The sequence below is a fragment of the Acanthochromis polyacanthus genome, chromosome 22 (assembly GCF_021347895.1).
Source record: "Acanthochromis polyacanthus isolate Apoly-LR-REF ecotype Palm Island chromosome 22, KAUST_Apoly_ChrSc, whole genome shotgun sequence".
Lineage (NCBI taxonomy): Eukaryota > Metazoa > Chordata > Actinopteri > Pomacentridae > Acanthochromis > Acanthochromis polyacanthus.
In genome coordinates this window covers 24,966,414-24,985,884 of record NC_067134.1, presented here as the reverse complement: position 1 = coordinate 24,985,884, position 19,471 = coordinate 24,966,414, and the positions used below count along the sequence as shown (strand labels likewise).

The following is a 19,471-nucleotide window of genomic DNA, read 5'->3' as shown; positions in this document are numbered from 1 at the left end:
TGAAGAATGGGCTGGTGCTGAAGTGCTTAGGTGCTGTATCAGCCATGAAAGTCTGGACTATTATTCAAAGGTGCAGTTTTCTTATAAAACAGAGATACAGCACGTTCTACAGAATAAAGATAGTCGCAAGCTGTCAGTTATTGAAATATATATAAACACCCTTGGTAATAAAGCATACAGGAAGAGTCACATCATCCAACTTACAAAAAACTGTATTTTATTTGCCTCTAGTGTCTGATCATTTAGATAACTTTGGTGTTTTTTTCACAAGGGGCAAGAAAGCGGTTTAATTTGTGGTGCCTTCAGCGTTGAATACTCCCCGCAGCTTTCCTGAAGAAGTTGATTTCCACATGAATCAGTTTAATCATTGTTTCTGAGTCCGACCAAAGTGCGTTTGGGATTTCCATCCAGGATGCTTTCCAGTCGCTGACGTCTTCTTCACGCAGGCCAGTTTGCTGAACGGTTCACAGGGTAATCCGCCCTGCTTTTACCGGCTGGTTTTCCAAGAAGTCAAACAAATGTCATCCAAGAAATGTTTCTTTTTGCAAGTGCTGGACCAGAAGAGAAAAAGACGAGATCACTGCTTCACTAGTATGTAATTAGTGGCGGCAATGCAACGTTTTAATCTGCAAGTACATCTTCAGGCAGTTTTTTAAGCATAAGTGTCTATACAGAAAGAATCACAGTTACTTTTGCTATAAATACTGTTTGGTGTTCTTGTGCCAGTGGATTTTGTGTACTTTATACAAGTAATGATCAAAAAGACTCTAGATCTGTACATTATTTCATTTGGCTTCCGTCCCCTTTGATTTAATGCCCACGTTACCTGGAGGTCCTGTTGTCTATCAAAGCATCGTCTGAGCAGGATGTCCTCCTCTGTGTCAATATGGCAACCTTTCAATTTGAGCTTCATTTTGGAGAAGATGGAGAAGTTACAGCGAGCCAAATCTAGTGTGTGGGGAGCAATGATTGTGTTGATGCAGCCAGAAACTTGGGTTGTGAGACATTACTATGATGGACCACCTAGTTGTGATTGTCACAGTTCAGGTCTTTAGCACCGAATGTTCTCGCTCAGATGTCTCAGGGAATTACAGCATTGACTATCCAGCCTTTATTCATGGTACACAACTTTATGAATGTCAAAGAAAACAATGATATTTGTGCGCTCCTGATCTAGTGCGCTTGGAGATAATGGTCCCAACTTTCATGGTCAGTAATGATCCTCGACATGACGGTTGACTTTCCGTGCCCTGTTAATGGAAATCTGTTTATAAAGATGCACAGAATCTATAAAGTGAGGCCAATGCAGAATTGTTTTAAACCTGCATTCTTTTTAACATCCAGCAGGGGGCGACTCCTCTGGATGCAAGAAATATTTTTAATTACATTGAACTCTATGAGAAAAAAAACCTACTTTTGCTGTGATTTATCACTTCAGGAAATATTTTCTTGGTGAATTTATGGTCTTGATCTCTAGTTTCAGTTCTTCTTCAGTGCAGCATGACATTATTTTGTAAGTTGTGGGTCCAATTAATGTAAAACAGATGATAAAGGAGAATGATAATAATAGCGTTATTTATATAGCACCTGTAAGAACAGCATTCACAAAGTGCTTTGACAGTTAAAACATGCAAACACACAGACAGTCAAACAAGATGTAGGAGACAAGTCAGAGCAGTCAATTCAAAATAAACAGTAAAAATGACAATAAATTAAATGAATACTTCTCTAGATTAGTACGCAACTCAAACAAGGGAACTAGTCAGTTTGAAAATTAAAGAACAAGATCGAAGGTGAAAATTAAACGTAAAAAAAAAAGAGAATAAAGGAATTGGAGAGATTACATCACGCCAAAAAACAAACAAACAGGCGGCCAAAAGTAAAATAAAACAAGAGAGAACATCTAAAATAAACAGGATATAATACAGAATAAAACACTAAAACTAATTAAAGCTAAAAGTAAACCTCATTTAAAAGCAAGTCTGTAAAAGTGGGTTTTAAGAAGTGATTTAAAAGAAGCTACTGACTCTGCAGGTCTTATCTCCTCGGGCAGGTTGTTCCAAAGTTGAGGGACCCAAATAGAAAACACTCAGTCACCAACCCTAACCCTGTTTGACAGTAGGCCGTTTAGAGCCTTTAGTAATAATGGTGGAGCATTGCTAACACATCAGCATATGTGGGCACACATCCCAACTCAGTGTACCTTTTATTTTGTTTTGTAAAAATGCAGCGAGCCCCAAAAATCCAGAGTAATTTTGCTTGTGGCCTAATATCGCAGCTCCTCGGTCAACTCCTCGCAGCTTCACAAGAACGTATAGCTGACATCATCAGGCTGGAAATGCTGTGCAGAAGTGAACTGCTTGCATCAAGAAAGAAGCTGAGCCTTGGGGGGGAAGTAATGAGTGGCATTAGGTTCCTGTTGCTGCGTTTTCCCCGGCTGCACTGCTCTGGTCATCGGGTTGCAAATCCAAGTTGCCCCTGAGCTAGCTGCCCTTAAGCGAAACCCTGCTCCAGGTGAGGTCTGATCCCTCAGTGCTGCTCTGCTGGTTTCCACACACTGACCACCTGCACCACTGGAGCTTGTACTGCACTTTTATGCATTTGATACAGCATATATTTCCTCCTCTGCTGTGCCTCTCTTCACTGGCCTGTCAAATTGCCCGTTGGGGGAAAAGATGGAGGAGCCTGAGCTTCTTCTTCCTTCTTTTTTTATTTCCACAGACAAAAAAAGGAACCCACAGGTTGTCTGTCCATGTCTAAGTGACAGGTGTCCAAGGCAGAGTGTGTGTGAGAGTGTGTGTGTCTGGTGGGACGACAGATCCTGCTAATCCTGTCCGTCCCAGAGGACAGGCAGTGTGACTGGGTAATTGGCCACTGACTGAGCAAGACCACTCTGGAGGCACTGCTTATTGAACCACTGTCAGAGAAAGAAGAAGAAGGGAGGGGAGAGGGAGAGAGATGGAAGCATAACAAGACTGGAGAGGAACTGGAGGAGAAGATGGAAAGTGAGGACAAAATCAAGAGAAAGAGGAAAGCGTAACAAGAGCAAAGAGCGGCGATACAGGTGGAAATAAATAAATAAAGAGCAATGGCGGCAAGGGAGGGAGAGGGAGAAAGAGAGAGTGTGGGTGGATGTGAGAGGTAGGGAGAGAAAGGGAAAAAGAATAGAAGCGAGAGTGGAGAATTTTAGAGTGACCCCCGAAGCCACCGATTCCTCCTTTCTCAGCTGAAATGTGACACTTTCATGATTACACAGGACCCTCTTTTTTTTTTTTTTTTTTTTTTTTAGGTGGAGAGAGCGGCTTAATCTTAAAAGGATGAGGGGATGCAGAGGGGTGGGCATGGTAATGGAAGTCTAGGTTAATGCTTCCCTCCTCCAGCTGGCCACCTAACAAATTGCCTTGTAAAAGCACAAGCGATGGGTAAATAAAGAATGAAATCTTTTTTTTTTTAAGTATATCCCTGCAGCAAATTGGCTGTCATTGGATTATTCCCCTATGAAGCAGGATTTGGTGTGAGCGTGGGCGGACTTCGGGGTATATGTGTGACCACCTTCTTGCATCACATAGATGTTGTTTGTGTGTTGAGAGATGGCTGGCAGGAGGGGTGGAAGGAGAGAAAAAGGCATTGGATGAGCGATCACTGCTTCATCGGCTCCATTAAACACACCAGTGGCCTGTAAATCAGGCTGTCACCACAACACTCATCCCACACACACAGCCGTGAGGCCCAGTGACAGCGGGCATTATGATATAGGTGAGTTGATAAAGTTATATACTAGAAGTTTAAGCAGTGTTTGCGACGTATGGGAAACTTCAGCTAACTCCATGCTTCTAGATACTTGTTTGCTGAATTCAGTTACTACCAGGTCAGTTGAATGACACTATATGAGATTTAGAGCAAAAAAAAGTGCCTCAAAAGTAGAAAATACTAGTAAAGAGCCATTTAGCTACAACCAACTACTTGTCTGTTTAAGGGTCACTCCATAACATTTCAACCAGTGGTCCCCACCTGACCCTCTCAGATTTTGCTAAGTTTTTACATACATTTAGTACATTATATATGATGGGAAAATCCAAAATTTGAATGCTTTATTGTCATTAGTTTCAAAGTTATGGCCATTTGAAGTAGGTAGGGGGTACCCAAAAATTGCAGCTTGAAAAATTTAAGACTTGAAATTTTCGACCATTTTCAGACTTCTATAACTTCTGAACAACAAAAGATAGAGATCTGAAATTTTCAGAATCATTTCACCGTGACCTATAGTCCTCAGAAATGTGAAAATATTTACTTTATATTTATAATTGCATGTTACAGAGAATGACAAAGTTGCGATTTTATCCATCACGAACTTCTAAACTGCTACATTTGGCCGCCCATTACACAAAAACTAATCATCATATCCATTAGAGATTTTATGTGGTATAATTTGGCTATCTAAGGATTGGATATGTATAAAACGAAAATGCTATGGTATGTAATGGATGAAATATGAACAGCTAAAAATCAAAAATATCTGTCCGACCTTCGGATTCAAAGGTCAACATCAGCATGTGGGATAGGTGGTATCAAAAAATAAAAGACATCATGTGAAATTACAGGAATTTCCCTAAATTTTGAAACAAGGCACAACTTGCTTCTATAAACCCTTCTATGTTTAATGTTCAAACTAAATAAGTTAAAGCTACAGCGTCAGCTAACTGCACATCAGGGGTGATTCTGTCTTTGCAGTCTCTTTGGTGGTGTTGGTAATGTCCATCGGATAACCCTAAGGGACACATAGTCGCCCACATTTCATTAGAGATCAGAGTTCAGGAGTGTTGGTGGAACACTCAGTGCTCTGCTTGATTGCTTCTGCAGCTCTGCGGTAAAACCAGCCGCCCTCCAGGTGATCCTGGACTCGACACCCTGTTGACGCCAAAGCCTGAATCAGCAGCTTTTTCCTTATCTGATATCCTCTCTAACTCCAGGGAAAGGGAGCGATAGAGAGAGAAATCAAAGACCTGTCATGTTCGAGAAAGTCTAGAGTTGAAACAGAGAAAAGGAAAAGGTCAGTGAAAACATTAAAAGATAAGAGAAGGGATCAAGAAGGAGATGAGTATGGAAGGTCACCGAGTGGGCAGAGGAGGAACAGCTTGTCTGAGCCAAAAAAAATCAATAAGCGCTTGAGAGTCAACAGCGCGTGGGTGGCCAATGGCATGATTCAAGCTCATTAGCACAGCGTTTGACTCGAGCGTTTGACCTCATACCCGACCAGCCCACTCTCAGTTTTTTAGCCCGGATGGCGGAACTTTTGACAGATAACAAGCTTTTTGCAGAAACTGTTCGACTGAGCGGACTCATCTGTTAATTAAGGCAGTTTTTAACACCTTTGACTGCAAATCAATCTTGACAGGACTTCAAAGAGAAAACGGGAAAACAAACCATATTGTCATTACATTACAGCGAATAAACCAAAACTGAAGCCTGCTCATTACTCGGGTTTTATTCAGCGTTGCTTCAGGGGGGAAATTCATTTTCCGTAGCTCCGCTCCAATATCCTTTGGTAGAAAAGCAATATGCCGTCAAACCAAAAATGTCCCAGTCAGATTTCCATCTTTCCTTACAGTCATTTAAAATTAAATTAAAATGACTGATAGCGACCAATCAATGGTGGTAATTTCAGCAAATGATGCAGCGCCGTTTCAAACTGTAGCATGGTATTGATTCAGAAGCAGCCTGCAGTACGCCGTTTATCTTCCATTAAAAACAATCTCTCCTAATTACCTTAAACTGGTTTTTAGTATCACGGAAGGGAAAATTATCCAGAGCTAGTGTGTGCAACAAATTACATGTCATTAAAATAAAATATATTAATGTATGCACTCATCGCCGGCTCCTGGAGGTTTTGAATAAAGTGCAGTAATGTATGCACTCATTCTGAATTCCCCGAGGTTCTTCTTGATCACAGCAATCATAAAGATCAGCTCTTACAGTCGAGGCTGCAGTGTTTCTTAGCCGGAGCCCTGAGCAGGAATATGCCCCGTTTAAATCTTCTGTAGCAAGATACTAAATACCTGCGGCGGGGATTCAAAAATATACGTTTTATTTTAATTTCTGCAAGATAGCACAGAAAAGACTCAGTTTGGCAAGTTTGTGAAACCAGCTGTACAAGTCAAAATGACCGCAAGAAAAGGAGAATATCAGTGTGATGACGCATCTCAACAGCTATTAGATGGATTCAGTGAAATTGTGTTGATATTGGCACAAATACAGAGAGTAAGAAAATGAATCTTAATCACTGTGATGATCAGAAATGCGATAGACGTATCACAATATGCCAGTTTTGATGATAATCGCAGTATTTAAAATATGAAATGTTGATATTATGCAAATAATCATCAGACTGTATAACACTACTGTGTAGTTGTTATTATGTGGTATATCTTATTTTATAACAATGTATATAGGAAAAGTTTTCTATCTTATAACAATGTATATAAGAGTTATCTTGTACTTGCACCTTTCGTGACTTTTTTGCACCCCTGTTTGATCCTAAGAGCTCTGTAACAGTAAATTTCTCCTTTGTGAGATCAATAGTCTATCTTATCTTATCTTATCTGATCTTAAACCACATGTATTTATCTTAAAAATATAGTTATTTTCTGATTGACACACATACAGTGCAGTTCTGGTTACAGACTCTCTCTCCACCTCGTTATATTTGTATTTTGAGTTTATTTCATTTGTCAAAAAAACTGGGGAGTGCTGCACTGGGTCCAGTTAGTAGTTTAAAATGGAGAAAAGACAAAATAGAACAAAATGTTCCACTTATTATTAATGGAACTCTTTTGTACTGACTGGCAGGCCAAAGAGAATCAAAGGGAGCGCTGATTTTAAATTGAAAAAAAATCTTTAACACGTGGATGAACAAACATGTTTGGTCTCGTAGTATCTGATCTGAGACATGTGTTGCTTACTGTATTTAGTAGAATGGCATCCGCTTCACCTGCTTTCAACTGTTTAGAATGGAATGTTTGCTCCTGACTGTTCAGAAGGGTTTAAGGTTGTGTCCAAATAAGGGTCCCAATCTTCAGGTGGTTGACCGATGGGGCTCTTAGGGGCCTCTGAGTCTAGGAGGATGATTGAAGGGGCCCTCTGTTTCCTATTTTGGTCTTTGAGCAGAAACTATTTGTGGTGACCTCATACTTGACCTTCTTGTCCAAAGCGTATAAAAGGGACCTCCGGTTGTTGTTCGGAAAGGTTCATTTGATTGATTCCTTCCAGACAGTCTCTGTCTGACCGATGCTGTTCTTCCTGATCATGAAATTATGTCATGAAAAGCAACAGTGTCACCGGACATGTTATTCAACCTCGGCACATCCAAAAGAAACCACGACAGTCTTCACTGGAATGTGGAGTACAGCTGAAGATGATTTAAAAGTTATTAAGCAGCCACAGGACACAAGTCAGCCGATATTTCAATTCTGTAGGATAATCATCGACGATACTGATCTGAAAAAAGAATTAAAAAAACAAAACAATCAAACATTATAAGAATAACATTTTAATGTAAAAAAATCTATATATCTTATCCAGTAGTCAGTCCTTAAAGTCAACAATCCGCAAGTTTGATACTTTGCTAAGGAACGGCAGAGTTATGTGACGATCTGCATTCGTCCGTCCGTCCGTCCGTCTGTCCGTCTCTTAACGACATTACTCCAGAAGGGACTAACGGATTTCGCTGAAATTTTCAGGGAAGCTTAGAAATGACACAAGGACCAAGTGATTAGATTTTGGCAGTGGTGCGGCTTATAGTTCGGATCCACAGATTTGTCAAAGATTTCTGTATCATTGTGAGATAGCAGCACGGCGAAACTGTAACCATGACAACAAGTGAACACTACGTCACATGATTGTGATCCTACTACAAATAGAACACTGTGCACTTACCAGGACTTATCCGTCAGAAATGATCCAAGGAACAATTGATTGAGTTGTGGGGGTGTTTCTGAGTCCCATCAGTTCCCGCCGCCTGCTGCATATTTACTCCTTATCCTAAACAACTGCAAAAATCTAAAATGCAAGCCCAGCCAAAGTTTGTGTCTTAAGAGGTTAATAATGGGAGATGGAAGCACTTTTTTCTGAACAAGGGATCTTTAAAATTACATGAGTGATCAGCTGCTTCCACTTCTTTTGTTGTTTTTGTCTTCAGACCGCATTAAACATGGCTGATACCGGCTGACATGAAGGAATATTTACAATTTTCTCCAAATGGAAACACCTCCTGAAGAGCTCTTCATTGTTTCTCTCATAAATTGACAAAGTTTTGCTTGCTTCTTTTTCAAAGTTTTTTTTAGCAGTTGGCAAACAACTGGTTTTGTTTGCAGCTTCTCTGTTTTCTATCAAAAGTCAAGCATCCATTCGGGCACAGATACAAACTCCTTGTGTGATTTTTTTTTTTTTTTTTTTAAGTTTGTAATATTAATTTTAACAGAAATAAGTGGACAAACTGAAAAGTTTCAAGATAAAATCCATTCAAACTTTCCAGCCTGCTGGCTGACAGTGTCTACATACCTCAAAATGACTGATAAAACTAAGTCTAAAACTCATTTTCAAGTTCTGATTTAATACATTTTCTGCTCTGGGGTACATCATAATGTATGCATGAGCTAAAGTGTAGATATATTGAGGAGTGGTAAATACCGGCTTTTAGATAATTCACAGCCAGCTCCTCTGCATCCAGACTTTATTTTGGCAGATTTCCACTAAAAATCAATAATCTAAGCACATGTCAGACCACCACAACACAAAAAAACACACATGGAGGATAATTGCGTCACAAGCTCCATCAATATAAAGATCTTACATAAGTGTACGAATTTCTGCTGCAGTAATGAGTCCCATGCCGGTTACGGAAGCAAAATGGCCTTTCCAGTGGTGACCTGTGCAAAGATTTTGTTGCTTCCTCTCAGCGTCGGCGCTCCCTCCAAATATCGACCGATCTGTCCGACATCATCAGCCCAACATGTGAATTATGCTTTAGGCTGGATTTTTTTGCTTTGATAAGGAAATCACAGACTCTGTAATGACCGGCGAAGACGCCCCCCGGCCGGCGGCGGAGATCATCTGACAAGGTTAACAGATGATCAGTAAAGAGTGGCTCCCCGTGGCCCTCTTACGGCTCCTTCCTTTCCTTCCCCCCTCTGTATCAATCAATACCTGTTAACAAAAGCTCTGCAGGGCTCCTCTTCACTCTTGCGCACTCTTATTCATATTTCAGGATGTTATTAGAGCGCACGGCGAAATGTCAAGATCTTTACAAGGTAAATATCCCTCCGAATGTCACGGGGAGAGTGGAGGAGGAGAGGAGAGAGGGATGGAAGTAGTTTTCCTCTCCGCTGTGTTTTTCACTGTCAGAATCGTGAAGCCGCCGACATTAAGGCCAAGAATGATTTCTCTGCCGGCGGCGATTTCACAGAGTCGTTTGTTTCTGCCGTGTTTTCAATGATCATATTGGTGTGGGTGTTTTCTAATGGCTGGCTGCAGAGGAGGGGAGCCGGTAAAACAACAGGGGAAAGAAGTGGAATGTTGGAGGACTTCCTTATTGTTGGACTCAGCTGCCACGACGGCACAAATGTACCGCAATCAGACAAAAGCGACGAGGCTGCGTCTTGGCCGTGGACGAGCCGCCCGTCTCATCTCCACGGTGGGTAAATCAAGTCGTGTCTGGAAAGCTATAGATCTGATCAAAGCGCCGCGATGAGCATGGCCGGCGTGCAGGTAGGAAGCAGGTGAGAGCTCATTTCAAGTCCTGGGCTCAGCTGCATCACAGGCCTGTTGATCAGAGCACAACGAGACACGCCTCCATCTCTTCTCGTCTCATAAAAATGTGCTTTTCAACCACGAGTCGTGTCTAGTTTTGAGATGTATGCTGGCTGTTTTTTCTTTTTTTAATCTCCCTGAACATCTGTGCGATGCTCAGGAGCGACAGCTGGTCGACGGGGAGAGAAGCTAGCATCAAACCTCAAGGATGGTGGGCGACGACGTCAAAGTTTGCAAAATGCCGCCCTCACTCACTGCACGGAAGACGTCTGCTTTCTGCCACACAGGCCACGTGGATAATTAACAGCTCCACCTGACAAAGCTACCTCTCTCTTTTTATTTACCACTCAGCTTGCTGACAGCGTCGACGACTTCAGTCCAGCTTTTAGCACCTCGCGCTCAGGCTTTTCCTCTGCGCATAATAGCCGTCTTACATTCGTTTCAATTAAAGCTCCCGGTGAGTCAAAGGACACAATCGTCCGCCATAATTGCGAGAGTGGAACCTTGCGAGAAATTGCGCGGCGTGAAATCTTCCAATTATTCTGTCCATTTAACATCTTACCTTCAGATCCCACATTGATCCTTTTGGCGTCTTCCGAGGCCGTTCATTTGCAAGCGCTGATGGATGGAATAAACTGAAGAGCACGAATGAGGAAGAGCTGAACTTTAAGGAGCAGAACAACACACCTCGTTTTACCCCGCCGATGCTGCTCTGTATTTACTGACTTTGTTCCTCTTTAAGCCTCAATCAGGTGCTGGTGAACTCTTGGTCCCACAGTGCCACCTATTGAGGAACCGCTTACAGGAACATGTCTCATTCCAACCCAGCACCAAATATTACCTCAATATTTTATGTCTCTGCAGCACAAAGTTAATTCCTGCACTATTTTCTGCTTAAAACTCAAGAATGAAGATCCATCACTGGTGAGATGCGTGTTATTTAGCACGTTTTGGCCACAAAATGAGCCGATTCCTGTGATAAAATTGCTCAAATATTGCCGAGGTCACCAAAAGGGGGACTTAAGCAGAGCAGAACTATTAAATCTTTCATCATTTCCCATTCTCTTGTAACCTCGTTGCACCGCTGGATCTGGGGTCTAGACATTGTGCAGAAGGCAACAGCCATCCATCATGTCTGATTATGCCGTTTAGATGTAATTGCAAACCCTTAAGGATCGCTCTACACTCATCCTCGTCCCCGTGGACGCGTGCACACACAATGCAGACACACACACACCTGCAGGGGAAAAGAAAAGGCTTGGATATCACTGCTGCTTCTGCAGACAGGAGAGGCAGAATAGGAGGGAGAGAGCAGGCAGCCACCTCCATACACATTTCACAGACAATCAAATTAGAGCTGGCGTTCGATACATCACTGACAAATTGTTTATTAAACAAAAGGCTTGAATTGCAGCATAACAGAGAACGATTCAGGAGACAGAAAAAGAACTGCAGGACTTTTTTTTGTGTGTGTGTGTGCATTATAGGGCCATGTAAGGAAGCCAGGGGTTTCATGTTCACACACCATTTATGTCCCTTTTTCGACAATAGAAGCGTGAGTCACGGCGGTGGTTTCGAATGCTCTGCGAGGATATAAACAGTGGAATAAAACAAAGTCGGCGGGGTCACGAGCGGAGAGCTGAATCCCGGCGGGGCCCACCCACGTTCCTGTGGCACCGCGAGGCACTTTGGCCGAGAGCGAACTGTTGTGTTAATACGCTCACATCGTTTGTTTCCTGTCATCTCCTGTATTTCTCCGACGGGTCATGCGGAGGGAGGATTCACACGTGTGAGAGCACATAAATGAGCGGGTTGTGGAACGTGATGCTGCACTTCATGTAAACATTTCTGGAAAAGAGCAGCGTATGTATTTAAAAGATGAATTATAAAGCAGAGGATGCCACCAATGCACCGACCAGTGCTACCCAAAGATGAAATGTATGATCTTCAGAGGAAGTGACATTAAAGATATTAGAAAAACAAGGAAGGGGTTACTGGAAAAACCAAACCGAGTAGCAATGAAATCCATTAGAATTATAGAAGAAATGAAAACACATATATCATCGTCTTCCATCAGTCATGCTTTCTTTCTCTTCTACCCCTTCATCTCTCTTTTTCTTTGTCAGGCAGCAGCTAAAGATTACTTTTATTTACACTCCACTTGTTGATATAAATATTTTCTTTCACAATTCAGTCAGTTAAATGTGATAAAACGGTAGAAAAGAAGACATATTTCAACGTCTATAACATGCAAATCAGATCAGGAAAAAATGGAGGAAAAAAGTAGAAAAGTTGCTCCCCGGAGAGAAACTTGGGCGCCCCTGATGTCGGGCCGAGTGCGGGCTAAAGGTCTCCTCCTGACTCTGCTGCTGGAGCTTTGTTCCTCTGACACCTGCCAATCAAACCGCTTTGGAGACCTTTATAACGCGACAAAAGGCCGCTCTCCTTCTATTGAGCCAGACGGCCGTCCTCTCATGAGAAATGTCATGGATGTTGTGATAAAAGACGAGGTCATCCGTGCGCGTGGTACGAGCAGTGTGTGATGTCAGAGCGTGTCAGTGTCGCCCAGGCTCTTTGCTAAATGATACATCGTCTGCTTCTGCACTAATGTCTGTGTGTGTGTGGCTTAGTGTGTGGTCGGTAGGTGACGTGGTGTGATGCATGTCTTTAATAACACTCCATTAGCTCTCTGCATGTGCGTCTCTTTGGAAACAGTGCGTCCTCGTGTGTTGGACATGGCCGCCGATGGGCCGTGAATCAGAGCCCAGCGTGATGTTATTTCATGCTACTCCCACCGGGATCTCCCGTCTGTTATCCCTCACCCCAAGGTTCACTGACCTCCCAGCCTTATTTTTCTTCTTTCGCCTCCTTTGTTTTCCCTTTCTCATCCCTTCCCCCACATTCGCTCCTTCTTCTGTGCCTCTTCTCACCCCTAAAGTCATGGAAAAAGTTGTTAGACCACCCTTGTTTTCTTCGGTTTCTTGTTCATTTTAATGCCTGGTGCAACTAAAGGTACATTTGTTTGGACAAATATAATAACAACAAAAATATCTCACAAAAGTTTAACTTAAGAGCTGATATCTAGACATTTTCCATAGTTTTCTTGATAATAACCAAAATGACTTCAGTTCTTTCATCAATAGCTACGGCATTGTACTGACAAAAACAGCTTTTAGGCATTCCATGTTTTCTTTTCTGTCTGTTTAAGTCACATGATCCACACTGGAGTTAGAACTAGATTGTATAACCATTGTTTTTGTTGACTGCAGCCATGCGTCTCTTCATGCTCTCCACCAGCTTCTGATCACAGCAGCTCCTTGCTGTTGCACTAATTCTAACTAATCTGCTTTGTTTTGGGGCTTGTGGTTCTCCATTTAGCATTTGATGATTTTCCACAGGTTTACAGTTGGATTTAGATCTGGTGATTGAGCAGCCAAGGCATGGTTCCAATGTTCTGGTTCTCCATCCAGGCTTTAACTGAACATGTCTTGTTGGGAAATCCAGTCATTGGAAGCAGGAAAGAGTTTTCCAGCTGATGGAAGAAGACTGTTTTCAGGAGCAGCCCCAAACATGACCTGGTTCATTAGCCCTGTTCCATACAGACTGAAACTACCCCAGATGGTCTCTGATCCACCCCCATGTTTTACTGTAGGGGCAGACAGTGTGGTTTGTAGCTTCTCCAGGCTTCCTCCTAACCAGTAAGGTGGCTGAAGAGAACCTTAGAACAATCGTCAACAGTCCAATCCTTGTGATCCCAGCAAACAGTAACCGGGCTTTCCTCTGCCTTTCCTTGATGAAGGGCTTCTTCCTGCCCTGTGTAACTTCAGACCAGCTTCAAGAAGTAGCTTTCCAACTGTCCTTGCTGAACAAGTCACATTTCTCCACAGTGCCCACTCATTTTTAAGGTTCCTGGAGGTCTGACGATGATTCCTGACACAGGAACAGATGAGTGACGGTCATCTGGTGGATAGAAAGATGTTTCCTGAGCAGCGAGCAGTTTGGTAGAACCATGTTGGGCTTGTTTTTTCTTGGTGTAATGAACGGCTGTCTTGGAGATCTTCAGTTTTTTTCTCTGTCTGTCTCTCACTCATGCCAATTTCCAGCAGTGCCAAGATGGCTGCCTTTGTGGCTTCAAATAATTCTTTAGTTTTAGGCATTATGTGAGAGCTGACGACTTCTGAGTTGTGCTACGGCTTGAACGTCAGCAGGAAACCACTCTAGACCTTTGCATGTTCAGTGCTGCTGATGGCATGAAATGGCTCCTTATATACTTTGGAATACAGTGAAGCTGAAGCATGTCAAACAGGACATAAAGTAAGATGGAATCAGCTGGATTGTTTGTCGTCTTCATTGTATTTTTCAGGTAATATACTTTTAGTGGTACAAGAACTTGAAGAAAACAAGGGTGGTCTAATATTTTTGCCATGACTGTATTTTCCTGCTTTTTCTTCACTTTTTCTCTCCAGACAGACCCACATATTCACTCCCCCTTTTAAAATCTGACAATATACCAGAGATAGTTTTCAGTAGTGGCCCTCTAAACGGTGCCAGCGTCTAAAAGCACATGGCAGTAACATGCTGGAAAGCAAAATTTCCCTCAGAAATATCTCCCTATCCCACGCAAATCTATTCACAAGCGCACGAGTGCTGACAAAACGCGCAGAAATCCGCTGATCTTGAACGCTGCTCGCCCACCACAACAGCAGGCCATAACTAATCCATCTCCCACTACATGTTTTTAATGAGCCTCCATAACCGTAATCCGTATGGCGCAGTGCAGCGCAGGCCAAATCGAGCTGTTTGCATGACTTTGTGCTGTCAGCAAAATGTGACAAGGGACACGTGTGTGTGTGTTGGAGTGTGCGTGTGCGTTTTACTGTCACCGAGCATCTGTGTTGTCGGTGTGCCATCCTGGTTGATGGTTTTCCATCTGGTAGGAGTGTGTGAGTGTGAGAATGCGTGTGTGTTTATTGTCCGAACGCTGGATATTTACCTGCATCATGCTGCACTTGTCTGAAAATGCAGAAGGATTATTGGAAGCAGAGGATGATGGGAGTGGCGGCTGTGTGTGGGTTTGTGTGTTTGGAGAGTGTGTGTGTGGAGGTAGAAGCTGCCAGGCCCTTTTCAGAAACCCCCATGGGGAACAACATTAGGGTCCTCCGGGGGCCAAATTAGACTGAGCTAACTAAGTTAGAGATCGGCAGCAGAGGGGGTCTGACTGGCAGGGATGGACGGATTTCACTCTGAACACACATACACACACCTCTCTTTGTTTTTGCCGCTGATCAGCAGAAGATAAAAGCCAGTTCCTGACAATAGCAGCCTCTCTGTTGGGGAGTCTGCAGGGAGATCCTGACAGAGTGGAAGAGCTGTAATGTATTCCTGTAGGTCAGCCTGGATTAGTGAGTCTCTATCACAGGGAGGCAATTTGAACTCATTTAGCCTTTAAAACAGGAGTTTCTTTCCATGAAATCGTATTATGGTTTTTAACTATACATTATGCTCTTACAGGAAATGGCCAAATATGATCAGGGTTTACTCATTTATACAGATATGTGCACAAGTTTGGCCTCCTCTGTGGATAAAGAAATAGTCTTTCTTTAAATGTTAGCTTTATATTTTTATGTTTATATGTGCAAAAGTTTAGGCACCCTTCCACATGTAAATCCAGTCTAGACATTGTTAATGTGGTAAATGACTATTCTAGGTGGAAATGTTTAATGGAATATCTCCATAGGGGTACAGAGGAACATTTCCAGCAACCATCACTCCTGTGTTCTAATGCTACATTGTGTTAGCTAATGGTGCTGAAAGGCTCATTGATGATTAGAAAACCCTTGAGCAGTTATGTTAGCACATGAACAAAAAAGACCTGAAATTGTCTGGGTGACTTGAAAGTTTTGAACGGTAGTGTATTTATATATATATATAGTGTAATATATTACTGTAAAGTTGAGCTTCAGTGGAGTTCTGTGGCAGAAAATTAAGACTTTAAAGCGACCCTGAAGCATTGCTACGCTGCCAGCATGATATATCTTAGTGCCTCCAGATTGATAACAGGTGGAACTTGTCACACACACCACCGAGCAACACACACACATACAAGCGGTGGAGGTGACATTTGTGAAGTCTGATCATAAATCTCAGTTTTATGAGCTGAACTCTGCAGACTGTTGACCGCATCGCCTTGACATTCAAGACCAGGCAGCACAGAAAGAGGGTTCAAACTCCCAGAGAGCGTTGATTGATTTGCCTCATGGGGGCAGTGAAGGCCGCGTACCGTTAGGGGTCAGACGTGTTTCTGTTTGTGGACGTCTTTGTTCATAATCGTCATGGCAAGTAGAGATTTGGCAGATGGCAGAATGCGTTTTTACTCTTCTTCCTTTTGCACGTGAGAAATGTTCACTAAATGATCCTGATTGGGGTGACAGTGGAATCTGAAGTGCCACCAGCGGGGGTGTCAAACATGCGGCCCGTGGGCCAAAATCGGCCCACCAGAGGGTTCAATCCAGGATGGCTTTGAAGAGTATCAAAAAAAGACAATTTGTACATTCGTAAAACTATACATTTAAAATAATTTCTAGACCATGACAAGTTGTTTTGATCAAGAAGTAAAACGCTGGATTGTTCACTGTTCTTTGGCCATTTTGTGTCTCATTTTTGGAACATTTTGTCTTGTTTTTGTTGTTTTTTTGTCTGACTTTATGTCGTTTTGTTTCTCATTTTTGTCGTTTTGTGTGTCCTTTTTATCTTGCTTGTGTTTTTGTCTCATTTTTTTCATTTTGTGTTTTGCTTTATTCATTGTTTTGTGTGTTGTTTTGCTTCATGCTTTTGTCATTTTTTGTCTCATATGTGTCCATGTTTTGTTGCTTTGTAACTATTTTGCCAAATTTTTGTTTTGTTTCTTGTCGTTTGTCTCAATTTTTGTTATTTTGTTTCTCATTTTTGTAGCATGTTCTCTTGTTTTTGTTGTTTTTTGTCTGACTTTTGTCGTTTTGTTTCATGCTTTTGTCTCGCTTGTGTTTTGTCTTATTTTGTCATTTTGTGTTTTACTTTAGTCATTGTTTTGTGTGTAATTTTTGTTGTTCTATTTCATGCTATTGTCATTTTATTGTCTCGTTTGTGTCCATTTTTTGTCGTTTGCAACTGTTTTGTCAAAATCTTCTCTTTTTTGTTTTGTTCTGTGTGGTTTGTCAAGCTTTCTTTGTTATTTTGTTTCTCATTTTTGTAATATTTTGTCTTATTTTTGATGTTTTTGCCTTTTTTAAAGTAAAACACTGTATCATTCAGTTCCAGATAGCTGTGACTAAATGTTTTGTGCCTTTGTAGAAACACTGTGGAAGTTGTCATGTGTAAGTGATAAACTGAGGCATAATGTTGTTGAAATTGAATTTATGTTTCTTAAAAAAATTTCAGGTTGTTTATAATGTTTTGTAAAAAGATAATTCCTTTAATGTGAATATAGTTAGAATGTACATTTTTGCACTAAAACAAAGGGAAAAAAATGGAATTTTGGTTATATATTTACAGGTTATTATGCTGATTTTACTGATCCGGTCCACTTGAGCTCAGGCTGAACGAAGATGAATTTGGCCTACAGGAAGGAAAGAAAGGCTTCAAAGTTTGATTCCTCCAAGCTGGAATCCAATCAAGTCAATCAGGAGAAGGTGGAGCTGCAGCCGAGCTCCCACTCTTCACTGTTCAGGAAACAAAGGCAGTAGTGCTCTCTGAGAACTCCTGGTTTTTGTGTGAAAGGTTGTAATGGGGTTCGGAGGAGCAGTTCTTCTGGGGCTGGCGCTTCTCTTCTCAGGTGGGATTGTTTGCTGCGCCGCGCAAAACTCGTTGAACTTCAGCACCAACGAGACCCGAGTCCCTCAAGAACAAATGGTAACAAGCCTCCAGCTGCCGACATCGCCGCAGACAACACGTCATCAGTCAAACCAGACGGAGCCAAAGGATCCGGTGGACTCTGCTGTCAGCTACCGGCTCAGGAGCTTCTGGCTCAGGAAGCAAAAACCGGTGGAGGAGGATGTGGAGCAGAAGTTTCAGGTGACCTCAGAGCAGCAGGTGGAGGCTCCAGAGACGGAAAGAGTTCAAATTCAAGGCCCAGATTTGAAACAAACTGTCAAGAAGGAACCAAAGGTAGTTTTTTTGTTGTTGTTGTTGTTAATATTGTTAAAGAAAATAGAAGCTTTGCCGATCTATACATAATCACTTTAGATACTTTTAGGATTTTTTTTTAGAATATTTTTTGAAAACATTTACAAGAATTTTCTTGCCATATTAGGGTTTTTATATATATATATATATATATATATATATATAGAACTTTAAGGGAAACATTTCAGGAGTTATTGGAATTTTCTTCTTGAAGGTTTTGCAAATTTTCAGAGGTTTGGGGAATTTTTTTTTGCTGATTTTTTTTATTTATTTATTTATTTTACGTACAAGGAAACAATATTTTTTTGGTGTAAAAGAAGAAATGTAAAAAAAAAAAAATTCTTTCTGAACATTCACCAAAACAATCAACCAAAATCCTGCAAATTTCACTGGATTTTGGTTGATTGTTTTATGGTGAAAGTTCTTAATGAAAATATTAAAAGTTTTACTGATATATATGTAATCACTTTAGATATTTTAGGATTTTTTGGAACATTTTTACACATTTTTTGAATATATTTACAATAATTTTCTTGCCAAATTTGGGGAATTTTTTTTAAAATAAAACTTTTAAGGAATTGTTGGAATTTTCTTCCTGAAGGTTTTGCAAATTTTCAGAAATTTGAAGAATTATTTTTGCTGATTTTTTTTTTTTTTTTTTTTTTTTTTTTTTCCCAGACAAGGAAACAATATATTTGTGGTGCCTGTAAATGAAGACGACAGGAGGGTTAAACATCTATGTGACTGCGCAGATGTTTTGATTCCTGTGCTGTGAGTGTATTTGGGTTGTGTTCCAGGTGCTGGTGAGGTTTGAGCAGCGGGTGCCGGTGCCAGCTGACAGCGTTCGTGTGCGCTGTGGCGAAGAAAAGGTCACCATCGAGGTCAAGCAGAACTTCTTGGGTAATGGCTGCCGGTTACTTGTTTGAATTGATGGTTTTTTTGTGTGTGTGCAGCGGCTCCGACTCAGGTCTCTGATGTCTGACAAAGAAAAGGGTCCGATTAGAGGCCCGAATTGGAAAATTGAATGGAACAGTGAAGATGGGACACTCAGTGCTGATTACTGCAAATGGCACAGACTATAGACCGGCCGATCAATATTGTGTTTCCTCTTATTTCTTCACTCTGAGAAGGTCGCATCCTGCTTGTCTGCCGGGTGCTCAAACGCTGGCTTTACAGCGACGCATTAAGAACCTTTTTTATTTGTCCTGCAGCTGAACCTCGGCTAGCCGTGAGTGTTATCGACTGGAGATGGAAAAAAGCGGACCTCAGGTAATGGTCTTGATTTAAGTTGAACCTTTTCTTCTTCGTTCTTAGGAAACAGTCAGTTCATCCGTCCAAGTGATCTGACCTTAGGAGGCTGCGCTGCCGTGAACGCTACCGACCACGTCCTGCAGTTCCAGACGGAGTTGCAAGGCTGCGGCAGCACAATGACGGTGTGTGTGTTCGGCCTTTTAGCTTTTCTTCCCCGCCTGCTGTGTATTCCAAGTCACCCTAGTTGTGGTTTTTT

The 19,471-nt window shown here is 41.7% G+C and overlaps 1 protein-coding gene and 1 long non-coding RNA gene across 2 annotated transcripts in view; one reads left to right on the top strand and one right to left on the bottom strand.

The window, feature by feature from the left end:
• Positions 1-19,471, top strand: part of LOC110952216 (zona pellucida sperm-binding protein 3-like) — a 47,470-nt gene that overhangs the window by 18,140 nt on the left and 9,859 nt on the right. Inside the window, exons 3-5 of the mRNA XM_022195662.2 lie at positions 17,335-17,946; positions 18,762-18,864; positions 19,279-19,397. Coding sequence (XP_022051354.2) covers positions 17,566-17,946; positions 18,762-18,864; positions 19,279-19,397 — 603 coding nt within the window. The 5' untranslated portion in view covers positions 17,335-17,565. The remainder of the gene's footprint in view (positions 1-17,334; positions 17,947-18,761; positions 18,865-19,278; positions 19,398-19,471) is intronic.
• LOC127531931 (uncharacterized) lies at positions 197-12,854 on the bottom strand. The gene is made up of 2 exons (XR_007939146.1): positions 10,367-12,854; positions 197-7,494 (listed from the first exon to the last, which is right to left on the bottom strand). It is a non-coding gene; the product is annotated as an uncharacterized LOC127531931 (long non-coding RNA).